This window comes from Paramisgurnus dabryanus, chromosome 12 (genome assembly GCF_030506205.2).
Source record: "Paramisgurnus dabryanus chromosome 12, PD_genome_1.1, whole genome shotgun sequence".
In the NCBI taxonomy this organism is placed as follows: Eukaryota; Metazoa; Chordata; class Actinopteri; order Cypriniformes; family Cobitidae; genus Paramisgurnus; species Paramisgurnus dabryanus.
Genome location: NC_133348.1, coordinates 29,394,711 through 29,411,134, shown reverse-complemented (window position 1 = coordinate 29,411,134; position 16,424 = coordinate 29,394,711). Strand labels below are relative to the sequence as shown.

At 35.7% G+C, this 16,424-nt stretch overlaps 1 protein-coding gene across 5 annotated transcripts in view; it reads left to right on the top strand.

Annotated features, from left to right (window-relative positions):
- The window catches only part of lama2 (laminin, alpha 2), a 260,335-nt gene that overhangs the window by 137,205 nt on the left and 106,706 nt on the right, over positions 1–16,424 (top strand). For all 5 annotated transcript variants that reach the window (XM_065268827.1, XM_065268826.1, XM_065268825.1 and 2 more), the window contains exons 14-16: positions 4,692–4,903; positions 5,063–5,174; positions 13,251–13,364. In XM_065268827.1, the coding sequence (XP_065124899.1) occupies positions 4,692–4,903; positions 5,063–5,174; positions 13,251–13,364 (438 nt within the window). The remainder of the gene's footprint in view (positions 1–4,691; positions 4,904–5,062; positions 5,175–13,250; positions 13,365–16,424) is intronic.

The following is a 16,424-nucleotide window of genomic DNA, read 5'->3' as shown; positions in this document are numbered from 1 at the left end:
CAATATAAAGTGATGATTTTCGAGTTTCAAATGGCCAATATTTTGTTATTCTTGAACCCATAGACATGGTCTTGGTGTCCAGAGAGTATCTTTGCCCGACAGCGACAATATGTTATTAAAAAATAAATTACATCATTATGGATAAATGAGTGCTTGCAGAATATATGTATTTGAGAATGCTTATCAGTACTTTTTTGTTTCTTTAACTTTAAAGATGAATATTCTCCTTTAGAGATGGGCAATTTTCAGCAATATCACATTATATTCAACATTTTGAGCTCATAAAAAAGATTTTTCGCTTATTTAAATGATTTTATGTTTTTATGCACGTTTAGTTTTGGTGCAATTTCATCAAAAGCTTATAATTAGGAAATACACACAACACGCTTAACGTATATTTTCTATATGTTAAAAATGTTGTAAAAATTGCGTATTCTTATATAATAAGAATAACAATATGATACATTTATATTGCGCTCAAAATGATTTAGAAATGGAAAAAGGAATTCTTCTCAACTGAGTGCTTGCAGAATATATTTGAGAATGCTTATCAGTACTTTTTTGTTTCTTCAACTTTAAAGATGAATATTCTCCTTTAGAGATGGGCAATTTTCAGCAATAGCACATTATATTCAACATTTTGAGCTCATAAAAAAGATTTTTCGCTTATTTAAATTACTTTTTTATGTTTTTATGCACGTTTAGTTTTGGTGCAATTTCCTCAAAAGCTTGTAATTAGGAAATACACACAACATGCTTAACGTATATTTTCCATATGTTAAAAATGTTGTAAAAATTGCGTATTCTTATATAATAAGAATAACAATATGATATATTTATATTGCGCTCAAAATTATTTAGAAATGGAAAAAGGAATTCTTCTCAACTACCACCAATAAAGTTTTAAAATTCTTCTTTAGAAAAACGGCATTTAAACCCACGTGCACCGAACAAGAAAACGTATGCTTACATACAGTCCGTGTATGATATATTTTTTATTTAGTTTTACATATTTTTATTTATATGCATTTACTAATAGTCTACCGTAAGGTCATAATGTACACACTGTTAAAAATGATTCAGTGGCTTTGTAAATATCTCTAAAATAAATGATTAAAGTAACTTAATAAAATCTCTTAATGCAGTTATGCGATTTTTTTAGTTGGAAAATAAATTACTTAAAATAGAACAGATATTTTGTTTAAAATGTACATATATTATTTGATGTATACGCCTTAATAATATAAGTATTACATTTACAGATTATTTTAGTCAATATATTTAAAAAGGTCAGAGTAATATATTTAAGTTTTTTAAACTGTAATAATTGCATATTTCAAATTATTATTATTTCTATTTGACATCAAAAATGTGTAAGTTTTACGCCTAACTTGAAGTATGATTTACTTATATTTTTACATTGATATTATTTGAGTAAATGTAGGCAAAAAATAAATTAATAATAAGTAGAAAAAATGTCAATTTTAAACAATCACATAGCCAACGGTTTTTAATCAGCAACAAAGAAACTGCACATTTTGCCGATGACAAACACCTCAGAAACTCCTCCAATTTATGAATATTTACACTCACAATATGATTTTATTTCCTTAGTACAAAAGTATAACATATTATACAAATTCTCAGTGAAATGTATTAAACACCATTGCTACTTTTTATCGTGTTTCATACCATGTAAAGGGAAACATGATAATATAAAAAGTAGCCTACTGTTCAGTAATGCAGAAAAGCGCAACAGAACCATGTTAAAGCTATTAAAACGTTCAGATGCAAAAATGAACTAAATGTAAAATTAGATAAACTAGTTAATGATATTGCGTAAATGCGCTCGGTCTCTTCAAAGGTCTTCGCGAATTATTTTGTTATAAGACTCGATTATCATACATCACGTCGCTTCTACTGTAAGTACACGGAAAAAATAAGACAAATGATGCGCGTTTGAGTCGGATTTTTATGAAGAATATGTGACTGTTTATGTAACTGGCAAAAGAAAACTTCGCCAACAAAATGTTTGCCAAAAAGCATGCATTTGTATGACATCAAAGTCTATCGCCTAAACATTGATAATCCGTGTCATGTTACTTCAATATCATACAGTATACGCTAAGCATGAAGTCGAGCACACACATTGTCGTCAGTATGGCCTACATGAAACACGCCTGCCCTCTACAGGTTTTTATATTTCCTGCGTCCCCCACCGAACTCCCCTTCTGCGGGATCTCGCAGAATTTCGGAAGTCTCCGCGGCATTCTGCTCTCAGAAACGCGCATTTTTAAAGGCCACATCTGTAACTTCCAGTAAACTCCGCTAAGAATCAATGACAACAAAGTCCTTTTAGAGTAGTATATTTTTTGGAATAACAAGCAAAATAAATAAGAAGTAGATACATTAGTTTATATTTCATAGCTAAAGCGTATAAAAATGACATTGATCAAACGTTACTGTGTAAAATCTATACTATATAATGTATTTAATGATAACTACAAACCGGTTACCAAACCTCCCTTCACATTCATGATCACCGTCTCCTCTTGTCATTAAGAAACCAAAACTTGTTATTTTTGATGAGGTGTTAAACAAACAGATATCGGAAATAAAATTCCGACCAGACGTGTAACTGCCACAACGCATGTGCGTCTGATGAAACCGTCTTTACACTTCCAGATTTGTTGTTTTTTGCAATTGTATAGTGATCATATATAATTATTTCTCAGTCTCTTTATTAGAATACAACCATAAAATATAGGAAATGTGTATATAGTATTAAAAACAGTATAAAAGTATAAGCTGAAGTGTCAAGTATTTCGGGTAAACTCCCCTTTCACTTGAGCAATAGCAGGCAGCTGCAGGATCTCTTAAACCTAAATGAAATTAAATCCAAATTTCTAATTATAATCGAACATCTTCAGGACTTCAGTCTCCTCAAAAAAGCTCAAGATGTGTTTCGTGCCAAGAGAGGTCACACAAAATACTGACTCATGCCTGAAGAAAACATTAAGTCCTGAAAGTTGTTTTGTTTTTAATTTGGTGTACATTTTGTCTGTATTTTCTGTTTGTATCTTAATAAAAAGAGTGAAAATAAATATGGGTGGACATTAAAACTTTGCTAAAACAACAAAGCTGGTGATGGTGGCCTAAGACTTGATCTGAAGTGATACATCTGAAATTGTTTACTCTGCATTTGTGTGTGTTTGTGTTGATCACAGCTGTGTTTATGTCTGCATGTGTGTAAAAGCTTGACTTTGCATTTACAACCCTACGTGTAAACAAGCAAGACTTTTTATATATTTGTGTCTGCTTTGCTCAGCATGCCCAAGTTATATTTCTCTTCACGAAGTCTCTTTAGTAAAACATTTGATTTATTCATGTTTGCCTGCATGTTATTTCCTTTGAAATTCTTAGTAATTTCACCTGTCATCTAAGGGAGATCCAAAAGTCGTTGCTCAGATTTGTCAAAAACTGTAACTCATAAAGCAGAGATCTCATGAACCTTAACGTATGAACTTAAATGTTTCTAAAAAATGTGTTTATTAATTGTAAAGAATTTGAGCGATGCTGTATTTATTTATTTCACTGTACTCTGCTACTAATTGTATTTCTGTTATGTTTGGAGAAAAAGAGAAATGTCCGAGAAGTAAAATTTTACTCCAGGAATAGCAATCTTGTTATTATGATGCATGCAATTAACCCAATTGTCCCCACAAAGATAGGAATACCTGCATTTATGTGACCTCGTGGGGACATTTTGAGGTCCCCATGAGGAAACAAATTTATAAATCAAACAGGATGATTTTTACTGAAAATGTGAAGTATGAGAAAGTTTTATGTGATGGTTGGGTTTTGGGTTAGGGGAAGGCAATAGAATATACAGTTTGTGCAGTATAAAAACCATTACGTCTATGGAATGTCCACACAAAACATGGAAACCAGAATGTGTGTATGAGCGTGTGTGTGCATAAGTGGGTGCATGTGTGTACGTGCGCGAGCGTGCGTGTGTGTGTGCGCGCGTGTATGACAGGTAATTATTGTTCGTTAAGCCCTGTTTTGCATGCGCATACCTCATTAACTCAGTGCAAATAGAGAGTACAGCTCCCATAATTCCTCAATCTTCAACCTGTGTGTCTGTGAGTGTGTGCATGTCAATAAACCCTGGTTTTCCCCAGCAGTCTGTGTGGTGGATCGGTAAATAAACAGGCAGAATGAATCCTATCCCATAATGCTCTAGGATGAGTCCCCTCGCAGTGTCAGAGCTGAGATATATGGGTTACCTGTTATTGCATCAATACATACACATACACACACACACCTGCACAGCTCTTCACAATTTATTAAACACATTTCACTGCAAACACTTCACCTTCCATTAAAAACATTTCTCTCTGCTTTCCTACACACACACACACACACATACATGCATGCATATACGCACACTCATAAACAGATCATATCTTTGTGTTTACTAAAGACTAAAGTTTTCCTTCTTAAGGGTAACACTAATCCTTATTTTTCTTAATTGGTATATGATCAGTGTAGTTATTGTATTTATTTATGAGAGGATGGTTCCCATGTCCTTAACTAGAAGTTTGCTCAGATTTCACTCCCTTAATGTATTATTTACAAACTCCAGAGAGATAAAGTAAAAGTGATTCTACACTCTTTTCCTCCTTTAGGGTGGTGGTCTGCGTTTGATTGACAGCAAGTCTGGGGTGAATGTGTATCCATTCTCTGCAGCGGAGCGCAGGATAGATCTTCTTCCAGAAAGCTTTCAGCATTATGCCTCAGGATTGGCTGTCAGTAAGAAAGACTTTCATGCTGTACTCAACAACATCGAGCGTCTCTTACTCCGGGCCTCTTTCGGTCAGGAACACAGCGCCATCTACAGGTGTGCTTCAGTACTGACGGCTGTCTCTGTGTTTTAAATGCACACTCACACTTTTATATAGGGTTTTTTGTAATCACTGTTTCAAGTCCCTCTTTTAACATTGAACACAAAGAGTAAAATCTCTCTCTCTCTCTTTCTCTCTCTCTCTCTCGCTCTCAGGTTGGGTACCGTGAGCATGCAGGTTGCTAGCGCGGATTCTCGTAGTGGTGTTCAGGCTCGTGCTGTAGAGGTGTGTCAGTGTCCTTCAGGATATGACGGCACTTCATGTGAGGTAAGCATTTAAAGGAAGTTCAAAGTTCAAAATCATATTCTATGAATGATGGTATTATTTTGCTTTTGGTGAAGTATTTACTTCTGCACTGATCAACGAATACATTCTGGCCAAATGACGTGATCTGTTTAGCAGGGTAACATGTCTATGTTTCATTATAATTATTATGTGGACAGGGAACATTTTGGTATTCAGACTTCAATGAATTTAGTCCTGTTTTGAAAAATTGAGTATAATTGCAAGCACAGCTCAAAATGATGGGTTCAGATCTAAAGTGACCATGTTTAAGTGTTTGTTGGTTAGACCCTGCAAACATGATTTATCTTAAGAATTACCACAAAGTGTGTGCAGCACTTTTGTATAAGTGACACAAAAACTTTGTTTTCCTTTGATAAACCTTGCATAGACATAATTTCAGAAGTATGATCTGGATTAATAAAGGCTATAGCACCAGGAGAGAGCTCTCTGTTAACATTGCCACAACTTTTTCTGGGTTGTTTTTAGTCAAGGTTGGGTCAAATATGGACAAACCCAACTGCTGGGTTAAAATTAATCTAGAATTATTTTTTTTGTTAAAGGAAAACAACACCATTTTTCATCATTTTAGTAAGGCGTGGATGAGTCTTAACTTTTAAAAAGAAGATCTTTGATATTTGAAATCTTATATATGCACAGACAGCTTTTAACACTCTTAAGACAAAGCAAAACATGAAATCAGATCGTATGTCTTCTTTAACAGCCTAACACAAAAGTAATTCTCATAACACATACAGGGCTCTATCTTACACCCGGCGCAATGCAGCGCAATTCGCGACGCAAGTGTCTTTTGCTAGTTTAGACCCTGGGCAATTATCATTTTCATGTTTAGCGTCACATTGTTTAAATAGCAAATGCATTTGCGCCCACTGTTGCGCCCATGGGCGTTCTGGTCTGAAAACGAGGTGTGTTCAGGCGCATTGCTGGCGCGTTGCTATTTTGAGGCAACTAAAATAGACTACGCCATTGACCAACAAAAACTTGCTCTAAAGTCTAAAGTCAATGGCGCAATATGGTTTTTTGTTATTTAATGAGCGCGTTAGTAATATGCGCTTATAAACGGGACGACAACGCGGGTTTGCTTATCACATACATGAATGCGCAGCAGCACAAAAACACTTTTAAATATGAAAGATTAAAGGATTGAATGTAAAAGATTATTATTGAGTCTCTTGGACATAAATGAGGACCGATTATGAGACATTAGAAGGCGCAAAGAGCTGCTTCACCTGCAGCCTGGTAAGTAAATAAATGCTTTGCTTTAAAAAAATGCATCTTTTTTTTTAAATGTTTTTAAATGCTACCACACGGATTTATTGTATATGATGACTCTGTACCTGTGGATATGATGAGATGAGAAACATTTTAAGTAATGCAATGTGAAATTCCCATGGCGCTGTTCTAGTGCTGAAACGTGCGGAGAGCCGTTTGTAAATTCTTTATCTCCTGTTTGTTACAAATAAAGTATTTTTAGAGTACAAACCTTTTCTAATATACTTGGATAGCCATACATTTACAGCAATTAAAAGCCTGCTTTTTTACTTTCATGACTAAAAGAAAACGTGTTTTAAGGTTTTTATAAAAAAAATAACAACTTTAATACAAGTGAAAACAACACAATTATTTAACATTAATCTTAAACTGGGGATCTTCTTCCTCCGCTTAGTTTTTCAGTTTACAAAGTCCGTCATCTAAATAGGGATTAGACATAGCGCCAGCGCAACTGGCTTTTAAAGGGGATGAGAGCTGAGACTCTCATTGGTTTATTGCACGTTACGCCCAAAATACTCCCATTACTCATTAAAAAAATATGACCAACCTTTTTCGACCATGCGCTCGGCGCACAAACCATTTTTCCCGTTGTTAAATTAGCAAAAGTGGATTCGGATACACCCATTTAGACGTTGCTCTGTGTGCTTTAGACAATGCGCTTAGATCATTAAAATAGGGCCTACAGGCTCCCCTTGGGTATTTGTTGTTTGTCAAGTAGAGCTGCTGTTGAATCAGTACTGTGTGAGATGTGAGTGTGGATCAGCAGTGCTGGACTACAGTAAATTACTGTCATCTGTTAAAGCTCCAGTAGCTATTGATTTCTGAGTGAGCAGTTTTTTTATGCTGATGTAATCAGATAACCGTACAGACCTATATAACATCAGACGCTGTGATCATCAAGCCCAGAACATACTGTAGTCAAGAGCGAGTAAAGGGATTTTTTTGTAGAGGTGGTTGGGCGGTGGAGATCGATTACTCTGGGGTGACACAGAAAAACATCATTTTGCAAATCAACATGACACTCATCCAACCTTAAAATACTTGTAGCAACATGATGATTCAACAACTTTGTTCTTTGACTTCATTATCAAAACACTATGACTGTATTCGCATAATTTTGATTTGATTCTTAATAAAGTTTAGAGTTTTTTGTCAGTTTAGTAATGCGTAGTTAATAATCACTCTTTCATGTATTTGGTAGTACAGTTTGTGTGGGAGTCTTTGTTGATATCCACCTCTAATACCATATTAGATTGCTTTACTTTATCATACAGACGATGTTAAAGTTATTAAATAAAGTAAGCTTCTTTAGAATGTTTATTTTACTACACAACTAGCACATCTAACACTATACTATTTAAAGGATTTGTCAATTTTCTTAAAAAAAAATCAAGATAATTTACTCACCACCATGTCATCCAAAATGTTGATGTCTTTCTTTGTTCAGTCGAGAAGAAATTATGTTTTTTGAGGAAAACATTCCAGGATTTTTGCATGGACTTTAATAGAGCCCAATACTTAATACTTAACTCAACACTTAACAGTTTTTTTCAAAGGACTCTAAACGATCCCAAACGAGGCATAAGGGTCTTATCTAGTGAAACGATTGTCATTTTTGACAATAAAAATAAAACCTTTAAACAAACAACTTCTCGTCTAGGCCCGTCCTGAAAAGCGCCAGCGTGACCTCACGTAAAGCGTAGTGACGTAGGGAGGTCACGTGTTACATAGATGAAACGCACATTTGCGAACCATTGTAAACAATAAACTGACACAAAGACATTAATTAGTATCATTCCACATACAACATGTCCGAACGGTCCTCTTTCTCCACACTTGTAAACACTGGGGCGTAGTTTCGCGTTCAACCTCTGTGACCTCTTGACGTCATGACGTATTGCGTGAGGTCGCGCTGGCGCATCACAGGACCAGACCTAGATGAGAAGTTGTGATTTAAAAGTGCATTTTTTTTTTTCAAAAAAGATAAGACCCTTATGCCTCGTTTGGGATCGTTTATAGTCATTTGAAACTCCGTTAAAAAAAAACTATTAAAGGGGCAATAAGTAGGATTTTAAGTGTTTTATTAATCAAAATCAATGTCTTTATTCATAAATATGTCCTCGTTGGTGTCAAATGACATTTGCCAGTGATCTGACTTTTGTTTGTAAGCTTAGAATTTCTTCTCTTTACTTACATTGAACGGGTAAGTCCAAGGAGGCATCCATATCCTTCCGCCGTATTGATAAACTATAATAGCAGAGAGGGACAAAAAGCACTTGCCTACCAACGCGTTTCCACAACGCGTTTTCATTCAGAACACGTGAACCAGCTGCAACGGACAAGGAGATCAGTGAGTTCTTAACGGCTACCGTCGTTGCAACACGCATTTGGAAAGGGGAGGAGCTAGTAAGCACTGTTAGTTTGAATGCAAAATACAATTCCACCACTAGATGGGGGTAGATCCTACTGATTGCCCCTTTAAGTGTTGAGTTAAGTATTAAATGTTGGGCTCTATTAAAGTCCATTAAAATGAGAAAAATCCTGCAATGTTTTCCTCAAAAAACATAATTTCTTAAAAAACATTTTGGATGACATGGTGGTGAGTTAATTATCTGGATTTTTTATCCTTTAAATTTAATCTCTAAAGCCTTTTATCCTTTAACTTTAATCTCTAAAGCCTTACATTTTTGTCAGGCTTGTGTTTCTGGTCAGATATCTTTAAAACCATCATTGGGGAAATTGTTGCATCATGTGCATAACGATTTTAACCATTTTTACAAGATGTAATATAAGTTTCAGGTGTGCCCATGTGTCTGTGAAGTTTCAGCTCAAAATACCCCACAGATCATTTATTATACCATATACAAAATTTGCTCATTTGGGTGGGAGCACAGTTTTCGTGTCTGTACCTTTAAATGCAAATGAGCTACTGCTCCTTACACCATTACCAAAAGAGACAGTGAGCGCTTTCAGTTAAAATAGATCTGATTTATGTGCATACTGTCTGAGACAATAGTATCTCATTATTGAGATAATGTGGACAGTGTAGAACTCGCTGAGGGTGGAAACTATGGTCAGTCAGTGGCTGTGGGCTGGGCTTTGTCAGTGTGACATCACATTAACAAGAGAAGTCTTTATTGAGACTGCTTTGGTTTAATAGGAATTAAAAAAGAAGGAATTGGTGGATGTTTTCATTGTAGGTGTCACGATACGTAGAACAGGTAAGAGGATGCAGACGCAAGTTACCAAAATCATATATTTATTTCAAATAACACTAAGCGAATGAAACAAACAAACAGTTAGACAAGAACGTATACAAAAACACTAGGGACTCAATGACAATGCTAACACATCAGATCAGACAACAGACAGGCATATATATACAGACTAAAACAGGTGTTGATGATGATGGTAATTAATGACATGTCCAGGTGACAACAATCAAAGTAACAAAACACACACAAAAGCAGATCACGGTGATTAACCGTGACATAACCTCCCCCCTAAGGAGTGGCTACCAGACACTCCACCTCAGGGAAAACTCAAGTCTAGGTGGGTGGATCTGGGGGAGGGATGGAGGGTCAAGAAACCAGGGCGTGGCTGGTAGATCGGGTGGCCAGGACGGATCCGACATAACAGGACCGGCCATCTTGATCCAGGCAGAGCCTTCGTCCGACGATTCGACCGTCTCGGGAACCCACTCAGAAGATTCGACCGTCTCGGGAACCCACTCAGAAGATTCGACCGTCTCGGGAACCCACTCAGAAGATTCGACCGTCTCGGGAACCCACTCAGAAGATTCGACCGTCTCGGGAACCCACTCAGAAGATTCGACCGTCTCGGGAACCCACTCAGAAGATTCGACCGTCTCGGGAACCCACTCAGAAGATTCGACCGTCTCGGGAACCCACTCAGAAGATTCGACCGTCTCGGGAACAGGCTCATGTATGGCGGCGACCACCCCGGGGAATAAATCGAGCATGGCGGCGGCCAACTTGAGAACTGGAGCGAGCATGAAAGCGGTCATCCCAAGAACTAAATCAGGCCTAGCAGAGGCCATCCTGTGCCAGGCAAGGAGTTCAGAGCGTTCGCGCTCAGTCAGGTCGTAAGGGAAATGAGGTACCACAGCCTGCGGAGCTTGGTGCTCACTACTCCATCCCCAAAAAATACTAGGAGGAGACCCACTCCTTGACTCCATGCCCAGCGTTGTGTAACTTGCTGCATCCAGTAGTGGTGTTAGCATTCTGTCACGATACGTAGAACAGGTAAGAGGATGCAGACGCAAGTTACCAAAATCATATATTTATTTCAAATAACACTAAGCGAATGAAACAAACAAACAAGCAGTTAGACAAGAACGTATACAAAAACACTAGGGACTCAATGACAATGCTAACACATCAGATCAGACAACAGACAGGCATATATATACAGACTAAAACAGGTGTTGAAGATGATGGTAATTAATGACATGTCCAGGTGACAACAATCAAAGTAACAAAACACACACAAAAGCAGATCACGGTGATTAACCGTGACAGTAGGGTGGTTGTGTTCACACACTGCCAACACACATTTATGTCCAAACATGGATTTTCCATAATTGATGCCCTTTAAGTCAACGTGTTATTTCTGCTCATAAGCATGCTTCGTCACAGTGATAAACAATAAGCGGGAAGACAGCAATGAGCGATGAGCTTTGTGAATTGAGGAAGTCAAGGGAATATTTTTACCATAATTGTATTTTATTCATTATTGCGAAGTATAGATAAAATTAGTGCAGCGTAATATCAAAGAATATAGAAGCACAAGGGAGGAAACTCAATAGAACGTTCCATTGCAACACCAGCGCCCCGCAGCAGCCCCACGAATCCGCCATTTTGGAATGAAAGCGAATCGGGAGTCAACTAGAAGTAATGGCAATATCAGCTACTTTGTACATTAAAAGATCAAATTCAAACTGAATGATGATTACACAGAATAACATACAATCAGACCAGTGATCATTAATCCCTTTTTACAGCTTATTGTCAGATATTTAGACAAGTCTTCCACTTTTAAATAGGCTAATTTTACATACATACATACCGATATAAACTCATCCACACATAATATTTTGGCTACATATACATACACATATACACACATATACATCTCAATTGCTCGAAATGGATTTAGTAAAAAAAAAACACAGTTTTAGGATAACAGACAGAGCAATGCATCATCCATAATATTATAATGTTTGTAGCGGGATATAGGGGATTGATATGTACAAAATATATTTCATACCTAGTGGAGTTGGTAACTAATAATAATAGTAAATGTGTAAAGTAGCATAAAACAGAATGACATAATAAAGCAAGAAAAAACTACCTTAAATGTGTATCTATTTAATGATTGGATTCCACAACTGATAACAACAACACATACATACAAGACAATACAGCGTTTCGTGTAGGTGGGTGATTCTCACGAAACCATTGAAACACCACGGCACTAATGATTTTAGCTATAAAATGTGTAATATAGTAATATTAAAAAGCATCAGAATTAACACAGTACTGTGTTCTACCTTGCACAATGTGTGATTTCAACATAAGAATTTATATTTTGTCAATTTTATCTCATTTTCTGCTGAAATTCTCATTACCGCAATGTGTCCGGCTGTGTTTGAACATGCGTTATGTTGTAATTTAATCAAATTAACACAAAAACATTTAGAAAAAAAATAAATTAATGTTTTGCTAGACTACTTTAGATGACAGAAAAAATATTTACTGAATATTCATGTATAATAATAATGAAGAAAAATTAGGAAAATGATGTGTCCATGCCTTATGTTCTCATCCTCCGCAACACTTTTTGAGAACAGTTTAAGCACACATACAGAATTTTAATAAAGTTTGATTTTGAGTGACCAAGCACATGAACCTACTTCAAGATGGCTACCAGGTAAGATCATTTTTTTACAGTTAATTTGAAATATTGTCTTGTCAGAATGCTTACACGACATTTTGATTATCATTACCGCAACAGATGCTTATTAAATGTTAATTTAATTAATAGAAGCATTATACTTTGATTTTAAATGCATGTGCAGAATCTCCAAATTATGTTCTTTCAGGTTTGTCATGTCATTTTGAAAATATGTCAGTGTTGATGTTTTCTGACTGTTGCGGTAATGAGATTTTTTAGGACTAATTTTTTAAATTATGTTACAAAAAGTGTTAAATGATAAGTAAAAGTGTTTAAATTAATGTTCCCATTTACTCCAGACTTTGTTTTTCAATGTCTGGTGGGAAAAAAAAGAAAATTTAAGCAATTTTTACATTTTCATGCTTGACATTTTTAAAACCAAGTTTAATAAAACAGTAATAAGTTCGGATTGTGTTGTACAATATCTCACTACACAGACAAACAAGTGATACCGAAAACGAGTTGTCACTGCTGTTATTATATGTGAGTCAGCATCTGAACAGCTCAAAAATACGCTGATACACTACACAGCTCTTATCAGTCACTTATATAAACTTACCATGAACTTCAATTAAGAAAAACTAATTTTCTCCTTCATTTAGTAAATCAAAGCAGTTTGTGTCGTATAGTTGGTGAGCTGCCACAGATTCATTACTGCCAGCATGTACAGTTAACACACTTCATGACACATTTTAAATCAAAACTTGTTCCTCACTTCACTCATTATTGTGTGGTGATCAATCATCATTGATTTGTCTGGTTTAATGAAGTGTTGTTGTGTTTGTTTTGCAGATGTGTGCTCTTGGATATCGCAGGGTGAATGGAAGTTTGTATCGGGGTTTGTGTGAATTGTGTCATTGCCACGGACACTCAAACCGCTGTGATGACATCACTGGGTACTGCCAGGTAAATATATGTGGGGTACAGGTTGTTGAATTCAAAGGTCATGTTATCTTACTTCCATTTCTTGTTTGCTTTATTAGCATGAAAAAAAACGGTACATTTGTAATAACAAAGCCTTTACAGCTGGAGTGCATACAAGTAGTGCAAAATAAAAGTATGTAATACCGAATTAAATATTTATTAAAGAATTAAATAGAATTTAGAAATTTCTGTCTTTTTCTTCTCTTTCTTTAAGGGTTGCATAACAACTAATCGCAACTAGTCGTTTGCAGAATAAAAAGTTTTGTTTACATCATATATGTGTGTGTACTGTGTATAATAATTATGTATATATACTGTAAATAAGCACACATGCATGTATAATTTTAAGAAAAAAAGTATTTATATTTATATATAAATGATATATAAATGTATATACACATGTAAATATTTCTTAAAAATATACATGCATGTGTGTGTATTTATATATGCATAATTATTATACACAGTACATACATATATATGATGTAAACAAAACTTTTTATTCTGAAAATGACTAGTTCCTATTAGTTGTTATGCAGCCCTACTATCTTTGTTTATCTGGCTCTTTTTCTCCTTTACTTACTCTGTCAATGTAAATTTATAGTAAATGCCACAGGTCTAAATGGCTTTGTTCATTTGTATGCAAACACAAATGAGGTCTGGGTTCATCTTCACTTTCACTTATTTCACGTATCTGACAGTGCTGTTTGGTTGTGAAAAATGCTCTTGTTACAGTATGTGGTGGTGGATGATGAAGGAGTAACACAGGTAACAATAGACAATAACAGACAACATTAGGGAGAACAGACAGAGTATATATAGATATTATGATGATGATGATTGATGGCAGGTGATCATAATGACAAACACAGTTCAGGTGAAGGAGTGAAGAGGATGATGGTAGATGTGGTCCTTATGAGGTTGAATGAGGAAGACGGGCAGGAAAACAGACAAGGATGTAACAGTACTCTCCCTAAGTGTGTCTTGCCCTCAAATTAAACTACACCAAAGTGGTGGTGGGGGGCAGAGAACAAACAACAAGGAAACAAAACCAAGGGGGTGATGACAGAGAAGGACCCTGGGAGAAGCCTGGAGCAGGAGGAGCCTAATGTAGGTCCATAGACCAGCCAGGATGAAGCCCCAGGGTGGAGTTGCCAAAGGTGGTGCTTTAGGCTCTGGAGAAGGAGAACTGGGTGGAGTCAAGCAGACGGAGAGCTTGACGCTTCATTCATGTCTGGTGTGAACGCACCATTATAGTTATCGTCGTAGTGATTGTCAAAGATTTAAATCAATGAGTGAAATCAAACTTTGATGCATGTGAACTTGAATGTTGATAGTTACAGCTTGTTTTGTTGTCATCGTGAAACACAATAATATACTGTTGTGTATCAGTCTGATTATACTGGGCAGACACCCGCGAGCTCATGATGTTCAAATCCTCATGCGTTTTTATTCCCACTCTTCTCTGTTTCTTTAAATGTTCTGACAACCAACTGTGAAAAAGTAAATAGCAGTGACACATTTATTATTTACTGCAGGCAAACATGTAGATCTATTACTTGAATATCTTTCAAAGATATTATTCCACAAACCTTTTAAAGTCTGATTAAATCTTCTTCTAAAACACACATACACTGTATGTGCCTGGAGCAAACAGACGAATGTTGTGTTATGGTCTAAGACTGATCGTGTGAACATTAGGCAGTTTGGTTACACTTTACAGTAAGCTTGTGTTTGTTAACAGTAGTTTATGCTCTAACTAACATTAACTAACAGTGAATAATAATACTTCTACATTATTTATTAATCTTAGTTCTTATTTATTTCTGCATTTACTAATGCATTTATAAAATCAAAAGTAACATGAACAAATGTATTGACATTTTAACAAACAATCATTAAGTTTTAAAAATGCTAGTTCATGTTAGCCAATGCATTAAACATTTTACAAGACTTTTTTTTTAAAATAAATCTTTGGTGTCCCCAGAGTCTGTATGTAAAATTTTAGCTCAACATACCCCACAGGTCATTTATTATAACACAGTTTTGGTTGTGGCCTTTAAAATCTAAATGAGCTGATCTCTGCACTTAATGGCAGCGTCATGGTTGGATAGTGCAGATTAAGAGGTAGTATAATCCCCTTCTGACATCACAAGGGGAGCCAAATGTCAAAGACCTATTTTTTCACATGCTTGCAGAGAATGGTTTACCAAAACTAAGTTACTGGGTTGATCTCTTTCACTTTTCTAGATTAATAAAAGCATTGCGGACCCAATTATAGCACTTAAACATGGAAAAAGTCAGATTTTCATGATATGTCACATTGTTATTTAAAGTGTTACCAGTGGTTATGATCTCAACATTAAATGTACATTCATCTCCAGTATTACTACCCCATATTCAGATGGTGTAATATTACTACACCATCTTCTGTACTATTCTATACTTTACGTTCAATGCTTTTTATTTGGTCTTTCTGTGAGAAAATGTCAATGTTAGCAGTTGTATTGTTTTTTTTTTTACATATTATATAATATTCTACATATAATATACCCTTCTGTCTAGATAACAGCATAGGCCATTATTAAAGTCCATGTAAAGTCAGAGAATTGTTTCGGCACACATTATACATTTTATAAATGTATTGCTGAAACATATTATTACAAATACTGTGAATTATGTAGTACTGAATAGTGGAGTTACGCCTTTCTTCTCTTTTTTCACACGTTTTTCTCACATTTTTGTGTTCAGGATTATTTGGGCGGGGCTAAAACACCTCTAACACAATTGCGAGTATCCATTCAATTTGTAGTGGTATTTGAAAGTTGAGAAAAAACCGAGGGGCAAACTTCCGATCTCTCTGATAAAGCCAATACAGAAGTGATTTAAACTGCAATTCATTGACTGGCCGCTAGAGGCTGGCTCCAAAAGGGAGTCAATTCCCATATACCCCCATGTTAAAATGGCCAACTTTACAGTAGAAAAGAATATGTTTACAGCCTGGTACAAAAATAGTTTTTGGTCTGTATAGCTAATTTTGCC